This window comes from Peromyscus eremicus, chromosome X (genome assembly GCF_949786415.1).
Source record: "Peromyscus eremicus chromosome X, PerEre_H2_v1, whole genome shotgun sequence".
Classification (NCBI taxonomy): domain Eukaryota; kingdom Metazoa; phylum Chordata; class Mammalia; order Rodentia; family Cricetidae; genus Peromyscus; species Peromyscus eremicus.
In genome coordinates this window covers 60,596,286-60,617,601 of record NC_081439.1, presented here as the reverse complement: position 1 = coordinate 60,617,601, position 21,316 = coordinate 60,596,286, and the positions used below count along the sequence as shown (strand labels likewise).

The 21,316-nt window shown below is 40.4% G+C and overlaps 1 protein-coding gene across 1 annotated transcript in view; it reads left to right on the top strand.

Moving 5' to 3' along the window:
* LOC131898954 (fibronectin type III domain containing protein 3C1-like) overlaps window positions 1–21,316 on the top strand; it is a 54,464-nt gene that overhangs the window by 13,839 nt on the left and 19,309 nt on the right. The window contains exons 4-13 of the mRNA XM_059250258.1: window positions 11,115–11,191; window positions 12,757–13,036; window positions 14,617–15,327; window positions 16,695–16,750; window positions 17,053–17,195; window positions 19,020–19,079; window positions 19,501–19,639; window positions 20,155–20,208; window positions 20,910–21,031; window positions 21,118–21,292. Coding sequence (XP_059106241.1) covers window positions 11,115–11,191; window positions 12,757–13,036; window positions 14,617–15,327; window positions 16,695–16,750; window positions 17,053–17,195; window positions 19,020–19,079; window positions 19,501–19,639; window positions 20,155–20,208; window positions 20,910–21,031; window positions 21,118–21,292 — 1,817 coding nt within the window. The remainder of the gene's footprint in view (window positions 1–11,114; window positions 11,192–12,756; window positions 13,037–14,616; window positions 15,328–16,694; window positions 16,751–17,052; window positions 17,196–19,019; window positions 19,080–19,500; window positions 19,640–20,154; window positions 20,209–20,909; window positions 21,032–21,117; window positions 21,293–21,316) is intronic.

Genomic DNA, 21,316 nt, shown 5'->3' with positions numbered 1-21,316 from the left:
CTATGGATTTCTGGAGACAATTAATAGGAGAGTAAGTACAGGATCAGGCTTTCTATGTCTTGAAGAAGGGTGCTGGTGGGGAGGAAAGGGGTTTTGGCAAACTTTGTCCAAAGTAGTGGACATTAAGAATCCTTGGGAGAGGACAGTCGAGATAAGTTGTTGAAAGAAATTTGAGTCAGGAGTCAGGCAAAATGTCACAGGTGGAAGGCAATGGTGAAGAAAGAACCCTGGAAGTCCAAGACTGTGAAGTGGTGACCAGGAGTATTTGAGAAAAGAAGGACTAAGTGTTGAGGACTACGAGGTGGATGGGCTCACAATTAGTAGGGTTTCCAGACTGTAAGGATAAGCTTACTTTGGAGGGAGTTCTCAGAAATGTACTCACAAAAACAAGGAAATAAAAGATGATGGGGTTGATACCCATAGCCTCAAGGAGGAGAATGGGTATTGAGCTATCAAAGTATATTCAGAATGGTTATTGTGGGAGATGCGAGACAGATGGTGATATTGGGTAATACTGTACAACTTTATGTCTCATACAATGGTGTCACCCTAGGAGTCACAGTTAGGGTCAAGGAATGAATGAAGTTCATCAGCCACAGCCTAGCATGAGAGGACAATTTGACAGGCTCCAAGCTTATGGAGTAAGTTCCTCCCTGGTAAGCAAAAGAGACTGAAGGGTAAGACAAAAAATGAGTGCATATGGATAAGATCCTGGAAGGAGAGGGTTAATAAGTGTGGTGGGTGGAATCTCGGGTTGTCCTTAAATGCCAACAGAAGGAAACTCCTGTAGTTGTTCCCTGATAGTCAGGTAGAACAGAATTAGTCCATTGCAACTGTATTCAAAGAAAAGACATGGTCTTGACATACACCATCACAATCACCCTGTGTTCTGTGGACTCAGATGTTGTAGGGGCAAAGGAACCTGGGTACCTTCATTCCTCAGTTAACAGCATCAGCACAGAAGAAATGGGACTGCTTTCAAGACAAGATGATCATGAACCTTGTCACTCAATTTAGGCTCAGTAGGAAGACAGGGCAGCCAAGTCTTCCTGCTAGGGAGGGGTGGTGGTCCTAGAAATAAGAATCTGAAAGAAGAGGACAGCTTTGAGATGTGAGTTTACTCTGCTAGGAGAAATTAAAGTGATCCTGTGAACCAAAACTTCTGGAAGAGGTTATTAAAAAAGGGAGGCAGAGATGCCACAAGATGATCAGGATGAAAGAGGCAACAAAAGGAAGCAGCCAGGACAATGAAGATGCCAAATACGAGTTGGGGTCCTGCAGAAAGGCAGTGGCTCTTTCCCTTAAACTTTGTGCTCTATCTCTAGGACAGCTGACTTACCGATAAAGAAGTAGCACTGTTCGTTCAGAAGTGCACATACACCCCTGTGGGTAGCCTCCAGGATAGTGCGATCATGCATGGAAACAGCAGCTAGGGAACATACAGATCTGGTCTTAGATTGCCAGAAGCTAATGTACATCTTTGAGACTCTAATATTTGTTTGAAAAGAAAGGTTAACTGGTCAAAGGTTACTCACAGGATGGTGGTCCCTATACCCACTTTCATCAAAGCCCCCAAGGTTACCAGGAGGAGGATCTTCTTCACAGTCCAGTATGTCCTAACAGGGGTCAAGATATGGATTGGGATTTGTGTGTCAGGAAGGAAGAGTTAGACTGTGGGGCAGAGGAAGGTAAGAGTGCATACCCTTGTACAAATAACAGGAAGACACATGTATGCCTGGGAGCTACAAATCCCAAAGATTCCAGTGGTGTATGCCAGGCAGTGAAAGGTCAAAGCAGGATATCTGGAAGAGCTTCCCTGAGTGTCCACATTTGGTGTTAAGAGTTAGTGTGCCAGAGAGAGATGGAGTGTCCAAAGGCTAGTGACAGGCTGCATAGTGGTGGCAGGGCAGTCTGGAGGGGACACCTCCAAGGTTAAGTTGAAAATATTTTTTAAGGCAGGATTTCAGAGAAATTATGCATATGAATTTAATAACAAGTATAGATGTATTGGCGGGAGGAAATGATAGAAGAGGACTAGACAGTGGGAAATGTAAGACATAAGGAAAGGATCAGAAAGCAAATCTTCCCTGGCACTCAACAGATCTGGGTTTTGGTTTCTGACTGATCAATGGTGAGTGATTCAGTTGTTCTAAGGAGTTCTTCAGATTGAGCAAGGAGAGGTATGTTAATGTAGTGAGTGGAGGCAACAGTGGGTTAGAGTAAGGTTTCAAAGATCAGGTTGTAAGCTTCCAACAACCAAGGAAATGGGGGGTCGTGGTCAGGAGTTGCATAGGGAGCCTTAGTATGTCAGGCAAAGGCCTTTTTATTACTGCCAATAAAGAGACACTGAGGAAGTTATAGGCAGGTAAATCTCTGGAAACTAATTACGGTGGGCCTATTTGCAGAAATCTTTGCCTCCATTCCAGTCATCCCATGTGTGTACTCAGATTCGTCAATGTCCTGTCAGGCATGGTAAAGTTCTGCTTCTGAAGAGAGCTAGGCAGTGATAGGAGTCAGGAAAGCCTTGGCTACATGAGGCAAGTGAAGGCAGACCTAACAAGAAGAGTGGATAGCATCATTAAAGGACTTCAGGAGATTGCTAGTGAGACAGTCTGGTTTAGGTAACAGGTGAGGGCCCAGACCCCTATCTTAGAGGGAGGGAAAGAAGAAAGAGTAGGGGCAGAGTTGGGTGGTAGACTGGGGAGGATGCATTAGTCCATATTCTCTAGGATGCAGATGAAGCACATCAAGGTAGGTCCTGTGCAAGTGGAAGATTATTTAGTAACTAGTATATTCAGGTCCCCAGGGTCAGAGGTGACCTTCCTTATGAAGGAAAAGTGGTGTCAATTGGAGCAACCTTGAAGTTTGGGTGTGGTAGAGGTGGTTAAAATGAGCCTATGTGGGCTCTCCCATGTGGGCTTTAGAGGGTTCACTGAAGCAAGAATCAAAGCAAGACCTCAAGGTATAAGGAGAGGAGCAAGGGGTAGTCTAGTGGGGTAGAGATAGGAGTGGGAGCATAGGAATTAGTAAAGGACTATAGAAGGGTCTTAAGAAACTAAAATAGAGAGTTACTCACTGAAGTAGGAGAGTCTTTTGATGGGTTCAGATTACAAGGATGTGTGGGCAAAAGGGAGTGCCTATACATTAACTCAGAAGGACTGAGAATGAGAGGGTTATAAGGAACCTCAGGAAGTTTGAGGAATGCTAGGGGCAGGAAAGAAATCAAGTCCTTATGTAGTTGGAGAGAGAAGCAGGCTAGATTGTTTTGAAGATGCCATTCACTCTCTCTCCTTTCCCAGAGGACTGAGTATAATAAGGAATGTAGAAACTTCTGGAAATGTTTAGAGCACAGATGGTCCATTGAGTTATTTGATGAACAAATTCAAAGCCATTGTCAAATTAAATGGAAGGCCTGTACCCTTAAGTGAGAAATTATTTCGCTTAGTAGCCTAAAGGCCACAATGGAGGTACATTTGTTAGAAGTGGGGAAAGCCTCCACCCAATCTGTGAAAGTGTCAACTACAACTACTACCAGGAAGTAATTGTGTGTCTTATGGGAGACCTGAGTTGCACCATAAGTAGATGAGTTGAGAAAGATGGGGGCCTAATAGTAGCTTATGGAGAGACCCTTTGGCAGATGTTACACTGTTTACAGAGATCCTGTAAGTATTCTTTCATAAAAGGGGTGAGATGAACATGTGTACTAAGGACATTTCAGAGGGGAAAGTGTTTGGCCTGGAAAGTAGGAGTGACTCTCTTGGAGGAAAGAAAGGTTTTTCAGTTGAGTAAGAGAGTACTAAATTATTAAAATACTAGTAGGGTTCTCAAAGGTTGGCCTTAGTAGATCTGAGAGGAAGTGGAGGAGAGTAAAAGATGGCTACTCAAGTTGCACAGTGGTGGGAAGAGAAAACAACAGTTGAAGGAAGGTAACTTTGAAGACTCTAGGGATGAGCAGAATGGCAGTTTCTAGAACTTTGTGGCATAAGGGGCCAGCTTTGATATATAGTTCAATTTGTTTAGAGAAATAGTCAGCACGTCGGAGCAAGTCTCCCACTGGTTGGGCTAGAAGAACTAAGGCCTGGTTACGAGCTCTGTAGAGGTAAAGGTAGAGAAAGGTCAGGAGGGGTTGGGGAGCCCAAGGGCAGGAATTCCTGAGGGCCTGTTTCAGGATGATAAAACCTTTATGCGTGTCTGGAGAGGAAACCAGGTGACCATGAGATCATCTTTAGATGAAGCATAAAAAGGTTGAGAGAGACTCACAACATTGGAGGACTACAGCTGCGAGTAGCCTCTGAGACGTAAGTCTAAAAGGAATTGCGTCCACAGCAGGTCTACTATGTCGTTGAGTAGAATGCTGAGGAAAGAGGGGGATACTTGGGAGGACAAAAGGGAACAACAGAAGAGAGGGAGGAGAAAGAAGAGAGAAGACAGACCGAGTACCTTTGAAGAACTTCTCCAAAGTGGTAGGAGCTATCTCAGAATCCCTGAGGAGTACAGTTCAGGTAAGTCATTGGGAGAAGTTATACTCAGGGTCAGTTCAAATGAAAGGAGAAAGTTCCAAGATTTGGCTAGAGGATAATGGTGAAGGAGGCAGCTTTGAATCCAGCATTGAAAAGGGATTTGATGTCTGGGGGATCTGAGATAAAATAGTAGAAGGTTGGGGGATACGTGAGTGGATGGGAACTAAGTCAAAAGTCTTGTAGGAGGTGGTAGGAACATTGGGCTTTCAAACAGTGAGGATGGGCATGTTGTTGTTGGGCGAGTTTGTGGGCATGGAGATATTCACAGGGAAGTAAGAGGTGATGGGTTTAAGTCCCTGCAGCCTGGCAGGGGAAAATGGGTACTTCAGAATTGTTAAAAATCAAAAGGATGTCTGAGGGAAATGAGCACCAGATGATGGTGTTGAACAGTTGTCAGGTGGCTTGTGTCTTATATAACAGGTTGACTTTAGAGACAAAAACAGGATTGAGGGATGGGAGAGAGTCACCCTCGGGTGCAATCTAGCACAAGAGGATAAATTGAGGATAATTCGATAGCCAAGAGAGACTTATGGTAAATCCAAGTTTATGAAGCAAGTCCCTTCCTAGTAAAGGAAATGGACAGTGGGATAAGATGAAAAATGAGTGCATAAGAGCTATGTCCTAGAAGGAACAAATGAATTGGGGTATGAAATGTGGAATCTCGGGTTGGTCTTTCAGTAACAGCAAGTATGCTCTTGTAGTTGGGAGAGGAGTGTAGAGGAGTTGGACAACAGAAGTATTCTCCACTTTGTTACCTTGTGCCAATGCTCAGTGAGCGAGGCTCTGGGCTCAAGAGCAGCAGGTTGAGGCACCGGATGGGAGACGGTTTTTGGGAGGGGCAATCAGCAGCAGCTCTAAGGGTAGAGTCTCCAAGGCAGAATGAAATGAGTAGTCTCTTTCCAGAGGAGAATTAGGGTAGGAGAACAGGATCGACACAGGAAAAGCCATCAAGGAGGCAGAAATCTTGTACATAGAGAGCTTCCTGACACTTTCTGGTTCTAGTCCTAAAGTGATCAAGGTCCTTGAGAGTTTGCCAACTCAGATGTGCCATTCATTGTCCAATTTATATTGGTGCCAAGCCATTTACTGGGTCAGATTTTACTCCCAAGACTCAATTTAGAGAGGTTAGACAAAAAACACCTCAAAGGGGATGTTGAAGGTATTTGGGGAAAAATTGGAAACTCATGGTGGTGAGAAGAGCCCAGGATGTTCTGAAGACCCCAGACCAGTGTCCCTTTCAAGATGTCACTTACCTGTGGGACATCTCCTGGAGAAGCCAAATCTGGGCAGTACCCCAGGTGATCTCTTAGTCACCTTGAGAGAGAAGCAAACAGAGCAGGTCACTCAACAGTACACATACAGATCGGGACACCTCCACAGTGCCAGAGCTGCTAAAGCAGGGAATGTGAGAGGAGGTGATAGAGAGAGGGGAGGAGGAGGAAGAGGAAAGAAAAAGAGAGGGGAGAAAAGGAGAGGAGAGGGGAGAGAGAGGAGACAGAGGAAGGAGGGAGGGAGGAAGAGAAGGAGAGAGACAGACAGACAGACAAAGAGAGACAGACAGAGAGAGACAGAGAGAGACAGAGAGAGAGATCCAGCCCAATGGGTTACCCAGTGCCCAGAGGGGGTCAGAGAGGGGCTAAATCCTGCAGATGGTTTGGGGTGTCTAGCAGGGAGTAATGTCCTGACCAGGACCCCGTATACCTACAAAGTTGGCAACCATCTTTGTGATCTGAGGGCAAGGCTGAAATAAAGGAGTGAAGTGGAATGGGGTGAAAGCCAAGGAGTCCCCAGGATCGAGCCCAGGAGCAACTACCACTGTCAACTGCTCCCTGGGATGCAAGAAGATCCTGGCTCTGAGGAGGTAGATCCACAGCTGTGTGGACAGGTTTGTTTTGAAATAAACCTAAGAAGATCTCTCATCATCTTACGGGCTACGGTTTTATCAGAGCTGGGGAAGGGGCTGAGGTCAGGTTGGACAAGTAATAATCATGGTTAAACTCAAATGTGCAGGAATGGTGTTAGTGGTGTGAATTTTGAGAAGCTGACTACAGGAAATTAAAACTGCTAGTCACAGGAAGAAGGGGCTATTCAAACTGGAATTTAATGACAGGAGGAGATGAGGCTGGAATGGAGGTTGCCCCTCAGTCATGCTCTTGTTCTCTCACAAAATCATGGGCAGTTGTCCTTTTTAAGCTTTGATCTGAGGATGGGTTCTTTGGGTGGAAACTGGCCTTCCCTCACAAGGAAAAGAGGCACTTTCTTGCTTCCCGTTGGCCTATGCTGTGTAGATGGACATGTCCTGGGGGAGCTTATAGCCTGGTAACTTTTAGCACTACTGGCTCAAGTGTCCTTGCTAACAACTGCAATAACAGGAAAGAATCCTGTGGCCCATAAATGAGCCAGTTCCTTGTGACAGAACAGCGTGGCTACCAAATAGAGCTCTAGGGTTTCCCGACATGAGCAGGAAATAGACAATTGTGGCAGCCATGTAGTGACCTCGCTCCTTCTCTCTTTACTCTTCTAGTATGCATCCTTGGCTCCCTAGGTCCCCTTATGGCCAAGATCTTGAAGGCCCTGTCTAATAAAGTGAAACAAGAGCTTAGGATTCCTTTAAGCTTTTATCTACTATCTGGAGAGATTTGCCTTGTAAAGTGTACAGCCAGGATGGCTTGGCTTTCTGCCCTGTAGCCAAATTAGTATACTTCCACACGGTTTCAACTAGCCTAGATTGGAAGCGAGAAGGGTTCTTGGGAGCATCTCTGTGTTATCTCTCACAAAGTGTTATAGTTATTAAGTTTGATAATGACCCTTTTCAAAACTCCCTCTAATAGACAGACAAGATACAGTCTTGGCAAATCCTTCCCCCACCCCAGTTTCTAACTCAGTGGCCTGGTAGGACCAGTGGAGCTACAAATCAGGCACCACACCATAACCCTGACCTAACTAAGCATAGACTGAGCAGAGCCTTGAGTGCTCACAAATGAAGACTTAGCAAGGCTATCACCCAGGACTAAGTTTAGAGGTCATGGAATAGTGTGGGAGAATCTACTAAGGCACATAGGATATCTCTCTCACAGCTGAAGATCATGTGACACAGCCATAGAGACTTGGATATAAGGGACCTCAGAGTCTTTTCATAAATTGGAACAAAATAGATCTAACTGTAGGATGTAGTTATAGCTCAATATGCCATGAGGTGACAAGCATTCTTGATCTGGGAGTGGGTATAAGGGCTAAATTTTGTTACAAAAGAAAATAAGGATTTTTTGTTCTTTTTTAAGAATGGGGATCAATTTAGGCCAGTTTTGAAACCACATCCCAGGGCTCAGTCAGATACAGGCGGTGGGTCTGACGAGAGTTGCGGTGTTCATCTGGAAGGTATTTCTTGAGGGCAGTGGACTTCCCCTGTAGTCCGAGATGAGATCCAGTTTGGCTGTACTGTCCTGTCTGAGGCATGTTCTAAGCTGGGGCCTTCTCTGAAAATAACCGTCTGACTGGTAGAAGGAGAACAGTTTCAGTCCAGAACCAAGCCCATTCAGTTAGTCAGGCTAGATTAGCCTTGAAAGGAAATCTCGCAGACCAAGATTGACCATAAAACGGTTGTGAGGGAGAGGAGAGGACCCATAGTCCTGGAGAAGATAACAGCCAGCTTACTGCCTCCCCTTTTGCAAAGCAGCAGCAAACACTGGGACAGGGAAAGTGAGCGGAGGGGCAGAAGAAGGAGTCCTCCTCACAGTACATGTGGGTTCATTCTGGACAAGCTGCCAGCCGCACCTCAGGCTCAGTGAGAATGGCTCCTCAGCCTTGTTGACTTACAGTGGACTTTCCTCCTTTCCACTGCCTTCAGTTCCCACCAAAGAATAGCTTTGGCCAGAGTCTTCCAGTTGCAAACAAGAAGTAAGCCTTTCCACAAGGGACACAAATGAACTCCTTGATAAGTAATACTAATTCAGAGTCATAGCTCAGAAGCCATTGGATCTCACCAAAAACAGCCCAAGCCTATTTTGCTGACTACCATAATCACCAGACTGAAAAAAGGCCAAAAGAGGCAAGAAAACAGTACTCTTCTAGCCACCAAAGTTTATCAAAAACAACAGTGGTGAGCCAAAGGCACCAGGGTAAAAGTATTTACCAGACCAGACCAGACAAGGAAATATTAAAATGAATACACTAAATGCTCTAGCTCCAAGGAGTGACAGACTTGTGCTGCTCTCAACCCTAGCCATAGAAGCTTCTTACTGCAGAGGGTAATGGTTAATGAGAGACTCAGAACTCTTCAAAATGCTGAGAATTAGCAACTGTGAATGTTCCACAGTAGATAGAGCATCTATATCAACACACACGCATGCACACACACACACACACACACACACACACACATACACACACACGCATACACACGCATACACACACACACATACATGCCAAAAAAAAAAAAAAAGGCTGAGGGAAATCTTGGAAGTGGGATCAGAAAGAACACAAGAGCCAGAGGATGGAGAGGACTGCTGTGAAAGGCTGGCCTCTGGACGTGACATGGCTGTTGCACATGAACTCAGCAGCTGTGGTTATTGCGTAAGATCACCACAAGATAAGGAGAGTTAAATTCCAGCTTCCCGATTCACCCCTAGCTGAGGAGCTAATGGTAGTTGACGGCTGTTGAGTGAGGGTCACTTCTCTTGGTGGAAGGGTCTCCATTGGTAGATTGCCCATGCCTCGGTGGCTGAACTCACACACACACACACACACACACACACACACACACACACACACACACACACTAGCAGCACTAACTGGACTTAATGGGTTATATGTTTTAAAAATAAGAGGATGTAAAAGGAAATGGGGGATATGTTGGAAGGGTGAGAAGAGCTGGAGGGAAGGATATGTATGACCAAGATACAGTATACATATGTGAAATTATCAAAAAAAGAAAAAAAGAAAATATGCTGCAAAGACAGAAACACAGCAAGAAAATTCTCAGAGAAAGAATCACCCCTGAAGGAGAATGAGAATTCTTTTAAAGGAAAGTTATTTAGTGTTATTTCATGCCATTTGTGGGGGTTCACATATGGATAGTAGCAGTAAATTTCATAGCACCCATTTTCTTTCTTGAGATTTACCATTTGGAGTGAGGTTCATAGGAAGTTATACTCTTGCTAAGGACTTAAAGAAATCTGTTTGCTCTTGCAGAGGACCCAGGTTTATTTCCTAGTAGCCCACAAGGCAGCCCACAACCATTTGTAACTCCAATTCCAGTAGATCCAACAACTTTTTCTGGACTCTGCAGGCACCAGGCAAACACATGGTCCACATACATACGTGCAGACAAACACTCATGTACATCAAATAAAACTAAATCATTTTTAAAAGAAGAGTCTAAATGTTTATCTAAGAAATCTCAAGTGACTACGGTGAAGTTCTGATTGGTCAGTCTGATTTTGAAAGTGTAAGAATTTCTGTTTTTATCTTGTTGGGCTTTTTGTCTCTGCACCTGTGAGGTCTCCAGAACTTCTGAAAATATCATCTAACAATATATTTTAAATGATTGGTATGTAATATTCATCATGAACTCACAAATTACCATTCTAGGACCTTAAAAACCCATATATTCTTATAACTTAATACTAATTATAATAATTAGAAATAACCCAAAGAATGATGACATATAAGTATCTGTACTGTAACTTATAGTTGATACGTACATTTGCATATCATATAATATGTGATATAAAAGTGCATCATTGCAGGAATAATTCTAAGCCCTTCTTTATAGTAGGCTATTTCCTAAAAACTGTTCATCTTTTTATTTTTTGAAGATATATTTATTTTTATTTTATGTGTATGAGTGTTTTACCTGCATGTGCATCTGTGCACCATGTGTGTGCAGTGCTCATGGAGGCCAGAAGAGGGCATCAGATACCCTGGAACTGGAGTTAACAAATGGTTGTGAGCCACCATGTGGGAGCTGGGAATCAAACCCAGGTCCTCTCGAAGATCAGGCGGTGTTCTTAACCACTGAACCATCTCCCCAGACCCCTGTTTCACTTTTTAAATTATTTCTTTTATTTTGAGATTATAATACAATTACGTCATTCCCCCCTACCCTTTTCTCCCTCCAAACTATTCCGTATAGCCCTCCTTGCTCTCTTACAGGCCTCTTTTTTCATTAATTGTTGTTACATACATATATGTGTATATATTTGTTTTAATATTATTGGAAGGACATCCTGAAATAAAATTTCCTTTCGTTTGTATTAGGTCATATCACTGCAAGAAATTATTTTATGACTCAGTAAAACTTTAGGCAGTATAGTCATGGTAAGTGAAAGAACACTAGCAGAAAGCTGATAGTTCATTTTCATTCACAGTGAACTGGCCAATATTTTTATATGTTTTACCCAGTATTCATTATATATCCCCTAATTATATTCCATTGGTTGAAATGAATTTCCAGTGATTCATCTATACTTTGGCAATGGGCTTTGTGAATATACAACATTGGCTATTGTTGAAGCTCAGTGCTGATTTTCACTCTGCAAAGTTAACTGGATTCTGTAATGGACTTTGTTTAAAATTCTTTAATAATTCTCTTAGGACCTGCAGATGTACCTCTGATAGCACCAACCGGTAGTTTTCCACCAATATACCTTCCGCCTGGTTACGGATCTCAGGTATGCTAATGTGGTTTTTGTTTGGTGTCTAGCTCTATATTATCATTTAACATTTTTACTATGTCACGGTATGATAATAGATTTTCAGAAATATGTATTTACATAGCTGTTGTCATTTCGTTAAATTTTGCTTTTAAGTAAACCTTTAACTGTAGTTATTTCAAGTGATTGACTTTAACCAAACCTCCCTTAGATCGCCTCATAAATGATACCTAATTGTTTACTGAATTTCTATTGTGTAATATTTAATAAACTTCCAGTGCTTTGTAAAGTTTGTTAATCCACCTTAAGTACCATTATAATTTTTACAGTAATGGTTTCCGATAATGTAAAATCTTTAGTCCTTAAAATCACATAGTATTTTCAACTCAGTAGTGTTTCATTCTTAAAGACCTAAGAAAGCTTTTAAGAAATTCCTCAAATATTTATTTTGTACCTAAAATGAGCAGGCAGATAACACTCCTACTGAGATTAAGAAAATATTCAATGGCTTTGAAAATATAGAATTGAGAAGATGTGTTGTTATCCGCCTTCATAGCTTATTTGGTTGTGTATATTGCATAGCAGTGTAGATGCAGAACATGCCAAACAAGTCAGTATAATGCACAGTAATTCTAAACAAAATTATTAGTAAGAAAATACGTAATGAAAAGATGCATGCACTTGTGCCTGCACTCAGCAATTTCACTTTAAATTCTTTAATAAGTAAATTCTTTAATTTATCAGATAGGCACATTTTTACAACTTTGGAATGATATATTAATCATATATATATATATGATTAATATATATTATATATATAATATTCCTTACAGTGCTGTTTACAATCACAAAGAGGTTTGAAAACAGACCAGCGCCTATTGGGGAAATAGAGCTGGGTGTGGTGGTGCACGCCTTTAATCCCAGCACTGGTGAGAGGCAGAGGCAGGTGGATCTCCGTGAGTTCAAGGCTAGCCCGGTTTACAGAATGAGTTCCAGGACAACCAGAGCTACATAGTTAGACTCTGTCTCAAAAGGGGGGGGGCTGATTTATAAACCTATGCAGAAAAGTCTTCAAAGGTATATTACTAAATAAAAAGGAAGGTAAAATACAGAATAAGAATGCTGCTTTGGTACAATAAAAAGAAGGAAAACAAGAAGTTTTTGAAGTGTTCTTAAGAAGTTCACAGTAGTCTCCAGTTGTGAAGCATTGAGGAAGTAAGGGTTAGGAAGGGTAGTTTTAAATTATATGGTTCACTTTAAGGTTTAGAAATGTGTCAGAAATTACCTCTTTAAAAAAAAAAGCCAACCATGGTGACACACACTTTTAATCCCAGTACTCAGGAGGCAGAGGCAGGTGGATCTCTGAGTTTGAGGCCAGCCTGGGCTACAGAGTGAGTTCCAAAGACTCCATAGTGAAACCCTGTCTCAAAAGAAATCAAGATACATGGGGAAAAAGAAGACTGATCTTGATTATTGGTCCTTGATGTTTTAGATTTCCAGATTAACAGGATATGATATAAATCTAAAGCATAATGATTTCTATGAATTTTAATATGTACGTATGATTCTGTCTTCTGTTTTAGGTGGTGGAAGAAAATGGAATTCAAAAAATGATCATTGTGCCTCCGACACCAGATTATCCCATGCCCCTGCCTGCTCCTGTGCAACCACTGCCGCCCTTCATAACACCAGCACAGTTCACATACCCACAGGCCTCTCAACTGGTGTATCCCCCAGTTCAAGGGGAATTTCCAGTCACTTACATCCAAGACCCTGTTCCACAGCAGATGCCACCACCCGCACCACTACCTCCACCACCACTACTACCAGCACCAGCAACATTTATATACCAGGAGCATCTTGGTAGTATACGCTTTTCTTCTTTTGAGATTTTATTTGTTTTTATTTGTACAGAATGTTTGCTTGAATGTATGCCTCTGCACCATTTGTGTGCAGTGCCTATGGAAACCAGTAGAGGGCATCAGATCCCCTGGGACTGGAATTAACAGACAGTTGTTAGCTGCTGTGTCGGGGCTGGGAATTGAATCCAAATCCTCTGGAAGAGCACCCAGTGCTCTTAACCATTGCGCCATCTCCCTAGGCCCGGTATACACTTTACTTAAATGCAAACCATTGTCATTGAGATACAAATATAGATGTGACATGGAAGTGGAAGTGATACTGGCTGGGAATTGAGAATATTGTTCAGTTAGTAGAGTGCTTTGCCTAGCATGCACAAAGCCTTGGGTTTCATCTCCAGTGCCACATAAAACTAGACATGGTGGTACATACCTAGAGTGTCAGCATTCTGGAGGTGGAAGGAGGATCAGAAGTTCAAGGTCATCCTCTCCTGGAGTTTGAAGCCTGCCTAGGATACATGCGATTTTTGTCTCAAGAAGAGGAGGAGGCAGAGGTAGAGAAGGAAGAGGAGGAGGATAAAAAGAAGGACTTCTCAAAAACTAGGGAAGAGCAGGAGTAGGAAGGGAAAGAAATGGGAAGGTAAGGGGGTAAATATGGGCAAAGTTCATGATATAGTTGTATTAAAATGTTTTTATGAAACCCATCACTACAACACAATGAATATGTGCCATTTGAAACAGAAAATTTTATAAAAGTGGAAAAAATAGGAAACATTTTCAGTTTGTTAAAAGCAAACAGATTTAGACAGTTATTAAAGTTGGATAAAGTAGAGGATAATAACATTTCATGAATGATTGTATATCATGCATATATCTTAGGGCTGATGATAGTCCATAGGCAAAATGCTTATAATGCCTAAAGTTTATGTCTCAGGTAAACTACTCATTGAACTGTATTTTATAAATATTTCTTTTGCTTCTATATAGCATGTAATTTGTGGTACGTACTTTTCCTGACTGATCTATAAAATCATATTAGAAAATCATAAAAATATTGACTATTAATGCTATCTATTGGGAATATAAAAGTCAAAGTCACTGGAGGGGCTGGAGAGCTGGCTCAGTGGTTAAGAGCACCGACTGCTCTTCCAGAGATCCTGAGTTCAATTCCCAGCAACCACATGGTGGCTCACAACCACTTGTAATGAGATCTGGTGCCCTCTTCTGGCCTGCAGGGACACATGCAGGCAGAATATTGTATACATAATAAATAAATAAATAAATCTTTTAAAAAAAAGTCACTGGAGGATTGTCATCACAATCATAAGACCTTAGGATTTGAAAGTGAAGTTACTATCTAGGAAAATACTTATTTGCTCATATTTTCCATACCTATCAGTATATCATAAATACATATATATAGAACATATACATAAATATCAAGTATTTGGATTGAAGCAAAGTAAAAAATATTTTTAAGTAAAGCATGATTTATCAGTGTTCTTTTGATGGTTAAGTGGAAGAAAGAACTTAAGAGAATATGATTATTATAATTACTGAACATTGTCACATTATCTTTTTTAGAAACCTATCCTCATGGAAGAGTAAATCATAACCAATTTGATGAAAGGACTGTTAAAATGGGAGACTATTCAAAGAAGAAACTGAGAGATCGCCAATTTGGTGAACATAAGACTAGCTCCATGTTCAATGACACTCCTTTGCTTCCGAACAAAGCCATTGACATGCCCAGTACTTCTAGTACTCTTTGTGCTTACACTGTGGATACTGCTCCAGGCACTCACACTGACACTGACAATAACACTTCAAACACTTGCTCTCTGAATACTTGCACTATTGACGATACTCCAAAAACCATTGCTGACAGTCTTCCAGACAGTAACACTACTGACAAAATCACTAGCTCCTCTGATCATGCCCCTAGCACGTCTACCTCAAACACTGCTTTTTGTGCTGACACCATTACTAGTGCTTCAGACCCTTCCAGAATTAGTCATGATTCAGTCACCTCTGATGGAACTCAAAAATCATCAACTCCTGATAGTACTCCAAGTGGTAGTTCCGAGAGTGCTCCCATCTCTGAAAATGCTCATATGCCCTCTTCAGTTAATAATGCTCTCAGACCTTCTGGTGCTGACAGCATTTCCAACAACACCGGAGCTTATACTGAAAATGATCATGGAAAGAGAGAGAATAATATGAGAGGTGGAGACGATAAGCAGATATCAGGTGGAAAACAAAAGAAGACTCTGTCGTCAAATGCAGCACTAAAAGGTAAACCAAGGAATCCAGTTTTGTTGCCAATGAGTACTCAAGCCAAATATTTTGGACTCTCAATGCATTTTTTTTCCAGAGCTGAGGACCGAACCCAGGGCCTTGTGCTTGCTAGGCAAGCACTCTACCACTGAGCTAAATCCCCAACCCCTCTCAATGCATTTTTAAGTAAATTTCTACTACACATAATTATTTATTTAGTCTGTGCATGTCTGTGAATGAGGGAGATCAGAGGCCAACATGTGGGAATTTGTTTTCTCGTTTCAAGCATGCAGGTCCCTGGCTCAAACTTAGGTCATAGTGCTTGATGGAAAGCACCATTATTCTCCAATGTCACCTCGTCAACCCACTTTAAATATTAACATGCCATTCTCTGCTTCTGCTTCCTCTTAACCTCATTATACTTGTACCTCCACGTTTTTCTAATTTCTTTTTAATTTATTAGTTGACAAATAATAAACATATATATATAAAGTACAGTGTGACATTTTGACACACACATATATGTAATATATAAATATAATGTGGTATTACTAAGTGAAGCTAACTAACATCTGTCATCTCACTTGCCAGTCGGGTTTTTTTATGTTGAAATACTTGAAATGCATGTATGTTATATTGAAATACACTTTATATTTACCAGAGTCACCCTGTGATACAATAGCTCTCAAAACCTATTTCTCCCATACGAAATTTTATTCCCTTTGTTCAGCAGCTACCCATTCTCTAACTTTCACCCCACTCCTGGTAATGTTTCTTTCAACTTTACTAAATTCTACATGTAAGTAAGGCCATTATGTATTTGTTTTTCTGTGCTTGGCTTATTTCATTTGGTATAATGTCCTTTGGGTTTATGTATGTTGTATCAAATGACAGAACTCTCATTCTACTTTTGAAGGCCAAATAGTGTATGCAAAATCATAATTAGGCTGCCTTTTAAAATCATGAAAAGTTTTAGAATGCATCTCAGTGGTAGAGTGCTTATGTAGTATGCCAAAGGCCCTGGATTAAATTCCTAGCAACACACACACACACACACACACACACACATTAAAAAAATATATCTTCTTGTAAAATTTGCATGTCCTTGAAATTTTTTAGTTGTCTTCTAATGAAACATTGCAAATTTCAATCCTACTTAGTTTGTCTGATTTTATTTAAATTAAGGAATCTTGTAGATATCCTGCTAGAGTTTAATACATATTTTGACCAGGTTCTGTTTTAAGTGTTTAATGTAAGTTGTCATTAGGTCTTAGTATTTTTCATTGTGCTGATGTCTTTGTAGAGTGATAACAGGTCTAACTTTTTTCTCTTGTTTTTGCCAATACATTGTTTTGTTTGAGATGGGTCTTTTTTCTTACTTTTAGAAAACAGTACAGAATACAGAACACAGTCATGCTGTTTCAACATTGAAAAACCTGTGGTAAGTAACAGAGGTGATGATTTCATGCTCTTTTACCTTTACAGTCTAAACCCTGCAAACTCACAGCACTTTTTCTTTAGTAGAGGACTCATTTAAGCATTTACTGTGTTAAAATTTTCATAACCTCCTGCAGCAATGAAATAATATTAAATTAAAGATAAAATTAATGGCTAATTTAATCACAGTATTTCAGCACCTAATATGGGAATTACACCTAATATCGAATAAGACTTAAGAAAGACTGGATTCAAAATTACAGATTATGATTTTTAAGTATACTCCTTGCGTTTTCATCATTTTAGGTTTCTAGTATCCAAACACGATCTGCTACTATTTCATGGACTCTGAACAGTACTGGAAAATGTGATCATATTAATTCTCCTGTGACATTTGAATTGGCGCTGTCTAGCAATGGTAAAAATGGAACCTATAAAAACATTTATAAGTAAGTCTTTTTAATTATTTCTCATTATTCAGTTCAAATGTACTGTATAACCATATAGCCATTATGCCCCAACTTATACCTAGGCTAAATTCTTCATTTTTTTCCCTAAATTTTTCTTTTTGACAGGGGTAGTTTTTGAGTAGTAGGTTTCCAAATCAGTCCAAAAAGCTCATTAGATCACAGTACGTTATTTAAATATCAGCTCATCCATTTTCAGCTACAGGCTTCCTATTAGACAAATTTGAACTTAAGGAGAATAAAAAACAAACCTCTAATTCCTCTTCAGTTTTCACTTGGTCCATTTTAGGAAAAATTAGCTCCACATGATGGTGTCTTTAAGTAAACAAGTGAGATAATTTACATTGCAGTGAGAATTCAGTATTTAGACTCTGCTAGGAATTAAATTCTGGGAGCTGGTTAGAAAAAAGAGGTTGTGACAATAGCAAGTTCAGGGATGTGAATCAAAAGATAGATCCAGGACTAGGGAGGATACAGCAGAAGATAGCATGCACACACCCAGATGTTCTGAACAGCAGGCAGCCTGGATGAAGATGCAAACAGAGAAAAAGAGGAAGGAAAGGCATGCAAATAGAGGGAAAAGGGGGCCACTCTTCCACCCACTGCTCAGCTGAGGCAATAAATAAGCCACAGATGCTGTACAACACTTGGAAAATCATACCTGACAGTTTTATTTTCTAGAATTTTTTCACTTTCGTGGGCCAGAGACTTGAAGTTAAAAAAAATGAGAATTTATGTAAAGTTTCATTTATTTGATAATTAGCAGGTAAAATTATGAGATTTAAGAATCAATAACCCACAATCCTCTATACTGGGTAGGAGACAGGGATATGCAAAAATAACCTGCATGGAAATCCTTTTCTAGTATGTCGCACATTTTACACACATCACTAGTTTAAAAAGAAATAGAACTTAGCTTTCAACATTAGGAAGAAAAGGAGGGGAAAGAGGAGGAGCCCCAGCAAGATGAGAAGGCTGCCTGTTTGCTTACATCTCTGATTACCCCAAAGGCTTTGAAGTAGGCTTTGCTTAAAAGTATCAATCCCTTCGATTTTTAGAAGGGTCTTTTTAGGAGTTCCTTGGTGTGGTGAAATACACTTAGGTGTTTTTGTTTGCTCAGGAAGACATAGTTTCGGGAACATAATCCCTCTATTCGTGTGGCCAGATAGGGTCCCACCCCAGAAACATCCCTGTGAAACTGAATGAATGAATTGCTTGAGACATGGTGTTCTTTGAAGCTTTTGGTATCTACACTCTTTTAAATGAGCTACTTAAAAGTAACTCTGTACTATTTTGGTTAAATGTTTGCAGTAGTGAAATGCAAATTGACTGCTTTGAATTAGTATTATCATTTTTGACGTGTGGTATAGATTTATTGATGCAAGGGGACAGGCCAAACTCAGTACTTCTTAGTGGCCACTTTTCTGATAACTAGCAGCACTTTGCTCAGCTCCTCCAGCTTCCTCTTGGTGCAGATGTGCAGATGGGCATCCCACTCTCTGAACTTGAGCGCCTGCGGTAGAAACTTAGAGCAGCTCTGTGGTGTGTCCACTAGCTAGTGAAAACCACATATCTCCCGGATCATAGCCCTCAGAAACTTGGTATGGATAGTGAGGCTGCTGCTCCTCAAGGGTAGCTCTAGCCTACTAATAACATTATTTTGCACACATAAAAAGTGGTTTAAAGTTATCCAAACTTCAAGGAAAATTATGGTTCTTAGTCAGTTATTCCGTTATGAGACTAGGACTGTGTACTTAGCTGTTAAATATATGTGAGATTCCATATAAACAAAGATTATCTTCACAGTGGTGGCGAAGTTACTGTGGCCCTACAAGATCTACAGCCCTGCACAATCTACTTTGTAAGGTAAGAACTCTGTCCTACACAACCTACCACCAGCCTGTAAGCCAGCCAAGACTCCTTAAGTTATTTGAGTTTAGTACTTAGAATTCCTGAAGTCAGCCTAGCTATCGACCAGCAAAGAACCTCACCTCCATAGTCATGTAAGCAACCCTAGTTAAACTCTTTAGGTTATCCCCCTCAAAAAAATCCATGAAAGTAGAAAGTGGGGCACTTAGGAAGGAAAAAGGGGGTCAGTGGGAGTGGGAAAGGAGCAAAAGAGCATAATGGGGAAGGAGAGAGTATGATCATATATGAAAATGTCATAAAGCCATTACTATGTATCATCAGTATATGCTAGCAAAAGAACAACAAAGAAATGTGTCTAGAAACACAATCTTGCAACTTACTACTTGAAAGCTTACAACAATTTCTGTTACCCTTTCAGAGTTACAACCATAAGAAATGCACAACACAGAAGCGTGTCTGAAGTGGTTAGCTTCACAACACCTGGCTGTGAACCAGACCCTCCACTTGCACCCAAACTAATTAGCAGAACCAAGAACAGCCTGAATCTACATTGGAAAGTAAGGATTTTACTGGCAAAAGCATCTCAATGTGACTTTAAAACAGTGTCCTGTATCCTGAATTTTAAAGACAGATGATGCATGCTTCATCTAACTTACTCCTCTAACACTTGTCTTCACAATGATCTGTCTCTTCTTTCTGAGAGATCCTGCCAAGTGAATTGAGAAATGTCAGTGTAACTAAGGGAATTAATAAAAAAGTGAACTACCCCTTTCCAGCACTTCAATTTTGGTGTTAGTCATCACAGTTACTAGTAAATTTCCTTAGGTATTAATTTTAATTTCTTTCCTTTTATGTAGTCCAAAAACACAAAGTATAGAATCAGTGTGTGTCTTGTAGACTGTAAAGCATGTGTTTTGATCTTAAATATGAATTGCCATGAAAACAAGTGTTCGACAAGTTTTGCAGTAATTTATTCCACTTTAAATGAATACACATGTACATAATCTATGCAACATATATATGTATTATGTAAAAATAACCCATCACAATTTTATCATTCTGATCTTTTCAGGGTTCCAATGATAATGGTTCCAAAATAAGCAGCTTTCTTTTGGAATGGGATGAGGTATGCATATTTATTTTTATTAAAATAATTTTTTTCATATAATAGATGCAGATTACTGTTTCTCCTCCCTCAACTCTAGATCCCCTCCCCACCTCCATGCAAATCCACACCCTTCCTTATTCTCTCTCATTAGAAAGCAGGCATCTAAAACAAGAAAGAAGAAAATAATAAAACAAGATAAAATAAGAGCAAACAAACTTGAACAGGACAAAACAAACAAATGAATAGAAAAAAAAGAGCCAAAGAAAATCCCAAGAAACACAGATAGACACAGAGACACACACATTCCAACACAAAATTGGAAACCATAATATATAAGCAAAAGACCTATAGGATTTTTTTTTTAATGCCCAGACAAAGCACTATAAGTGACGAAAAAACCTCCAAAATTACCCTGGAGTTCATTTTGTGTTGGCCAACTACTGCTGGGCATGGGGCCTGCCCTTAGGTGTGATTTGAGACTCTGTGGGAGAAAACTACTTTTTCCTTTGCAAACGGTTATCAGTTGGAGATATCTTCTGGGTTAGAGATGAGGGCTTGTGTCTGTTTCCCCCTCTTCAGAGCTGAACCCCATCTGGCTTAGATCTCATGCATAGTTTTCTTTCAAAATCACCTGATTGTGAATGATCAATGCTATGCTGAGTATGTGTTGTTAAGTGTAATATTTTAAAATATTCTAATATTTTGTGTGCATTGTCAAGGGTAAAGGTGAAGAGTTCAAAAGTTGCTACAGTGGTCCCATGAAACAGCACAAGATCTTTAAACTGACTGCTTCTACAAAGTATTCATTCAGATTAGCTGCCAAAAATAACTTCGGCGTCAGGTACACTGAATTCTTTTCACTATTGAAAAATCTGTACTGCCATAAGATCCTGAAACTGATGTTTCCATTTTAACATATTCTTTTAGTAATTTCAGTGAAATAGCAGTCTTCTATACATCAGGAAACACACCTCCAGCACCGCTGCCACCTAAGTTGAAAGAAGCAGGAGTCCACAGTTTGTCGCTAGAATGGTGTGCCCCAACAAACCCAAACCCAAATGACACTCTTACTTATGTGCTAGAGATGGAGGAACCAAGATCTGTAAGTTTCCAGGGTTTTTTGGTT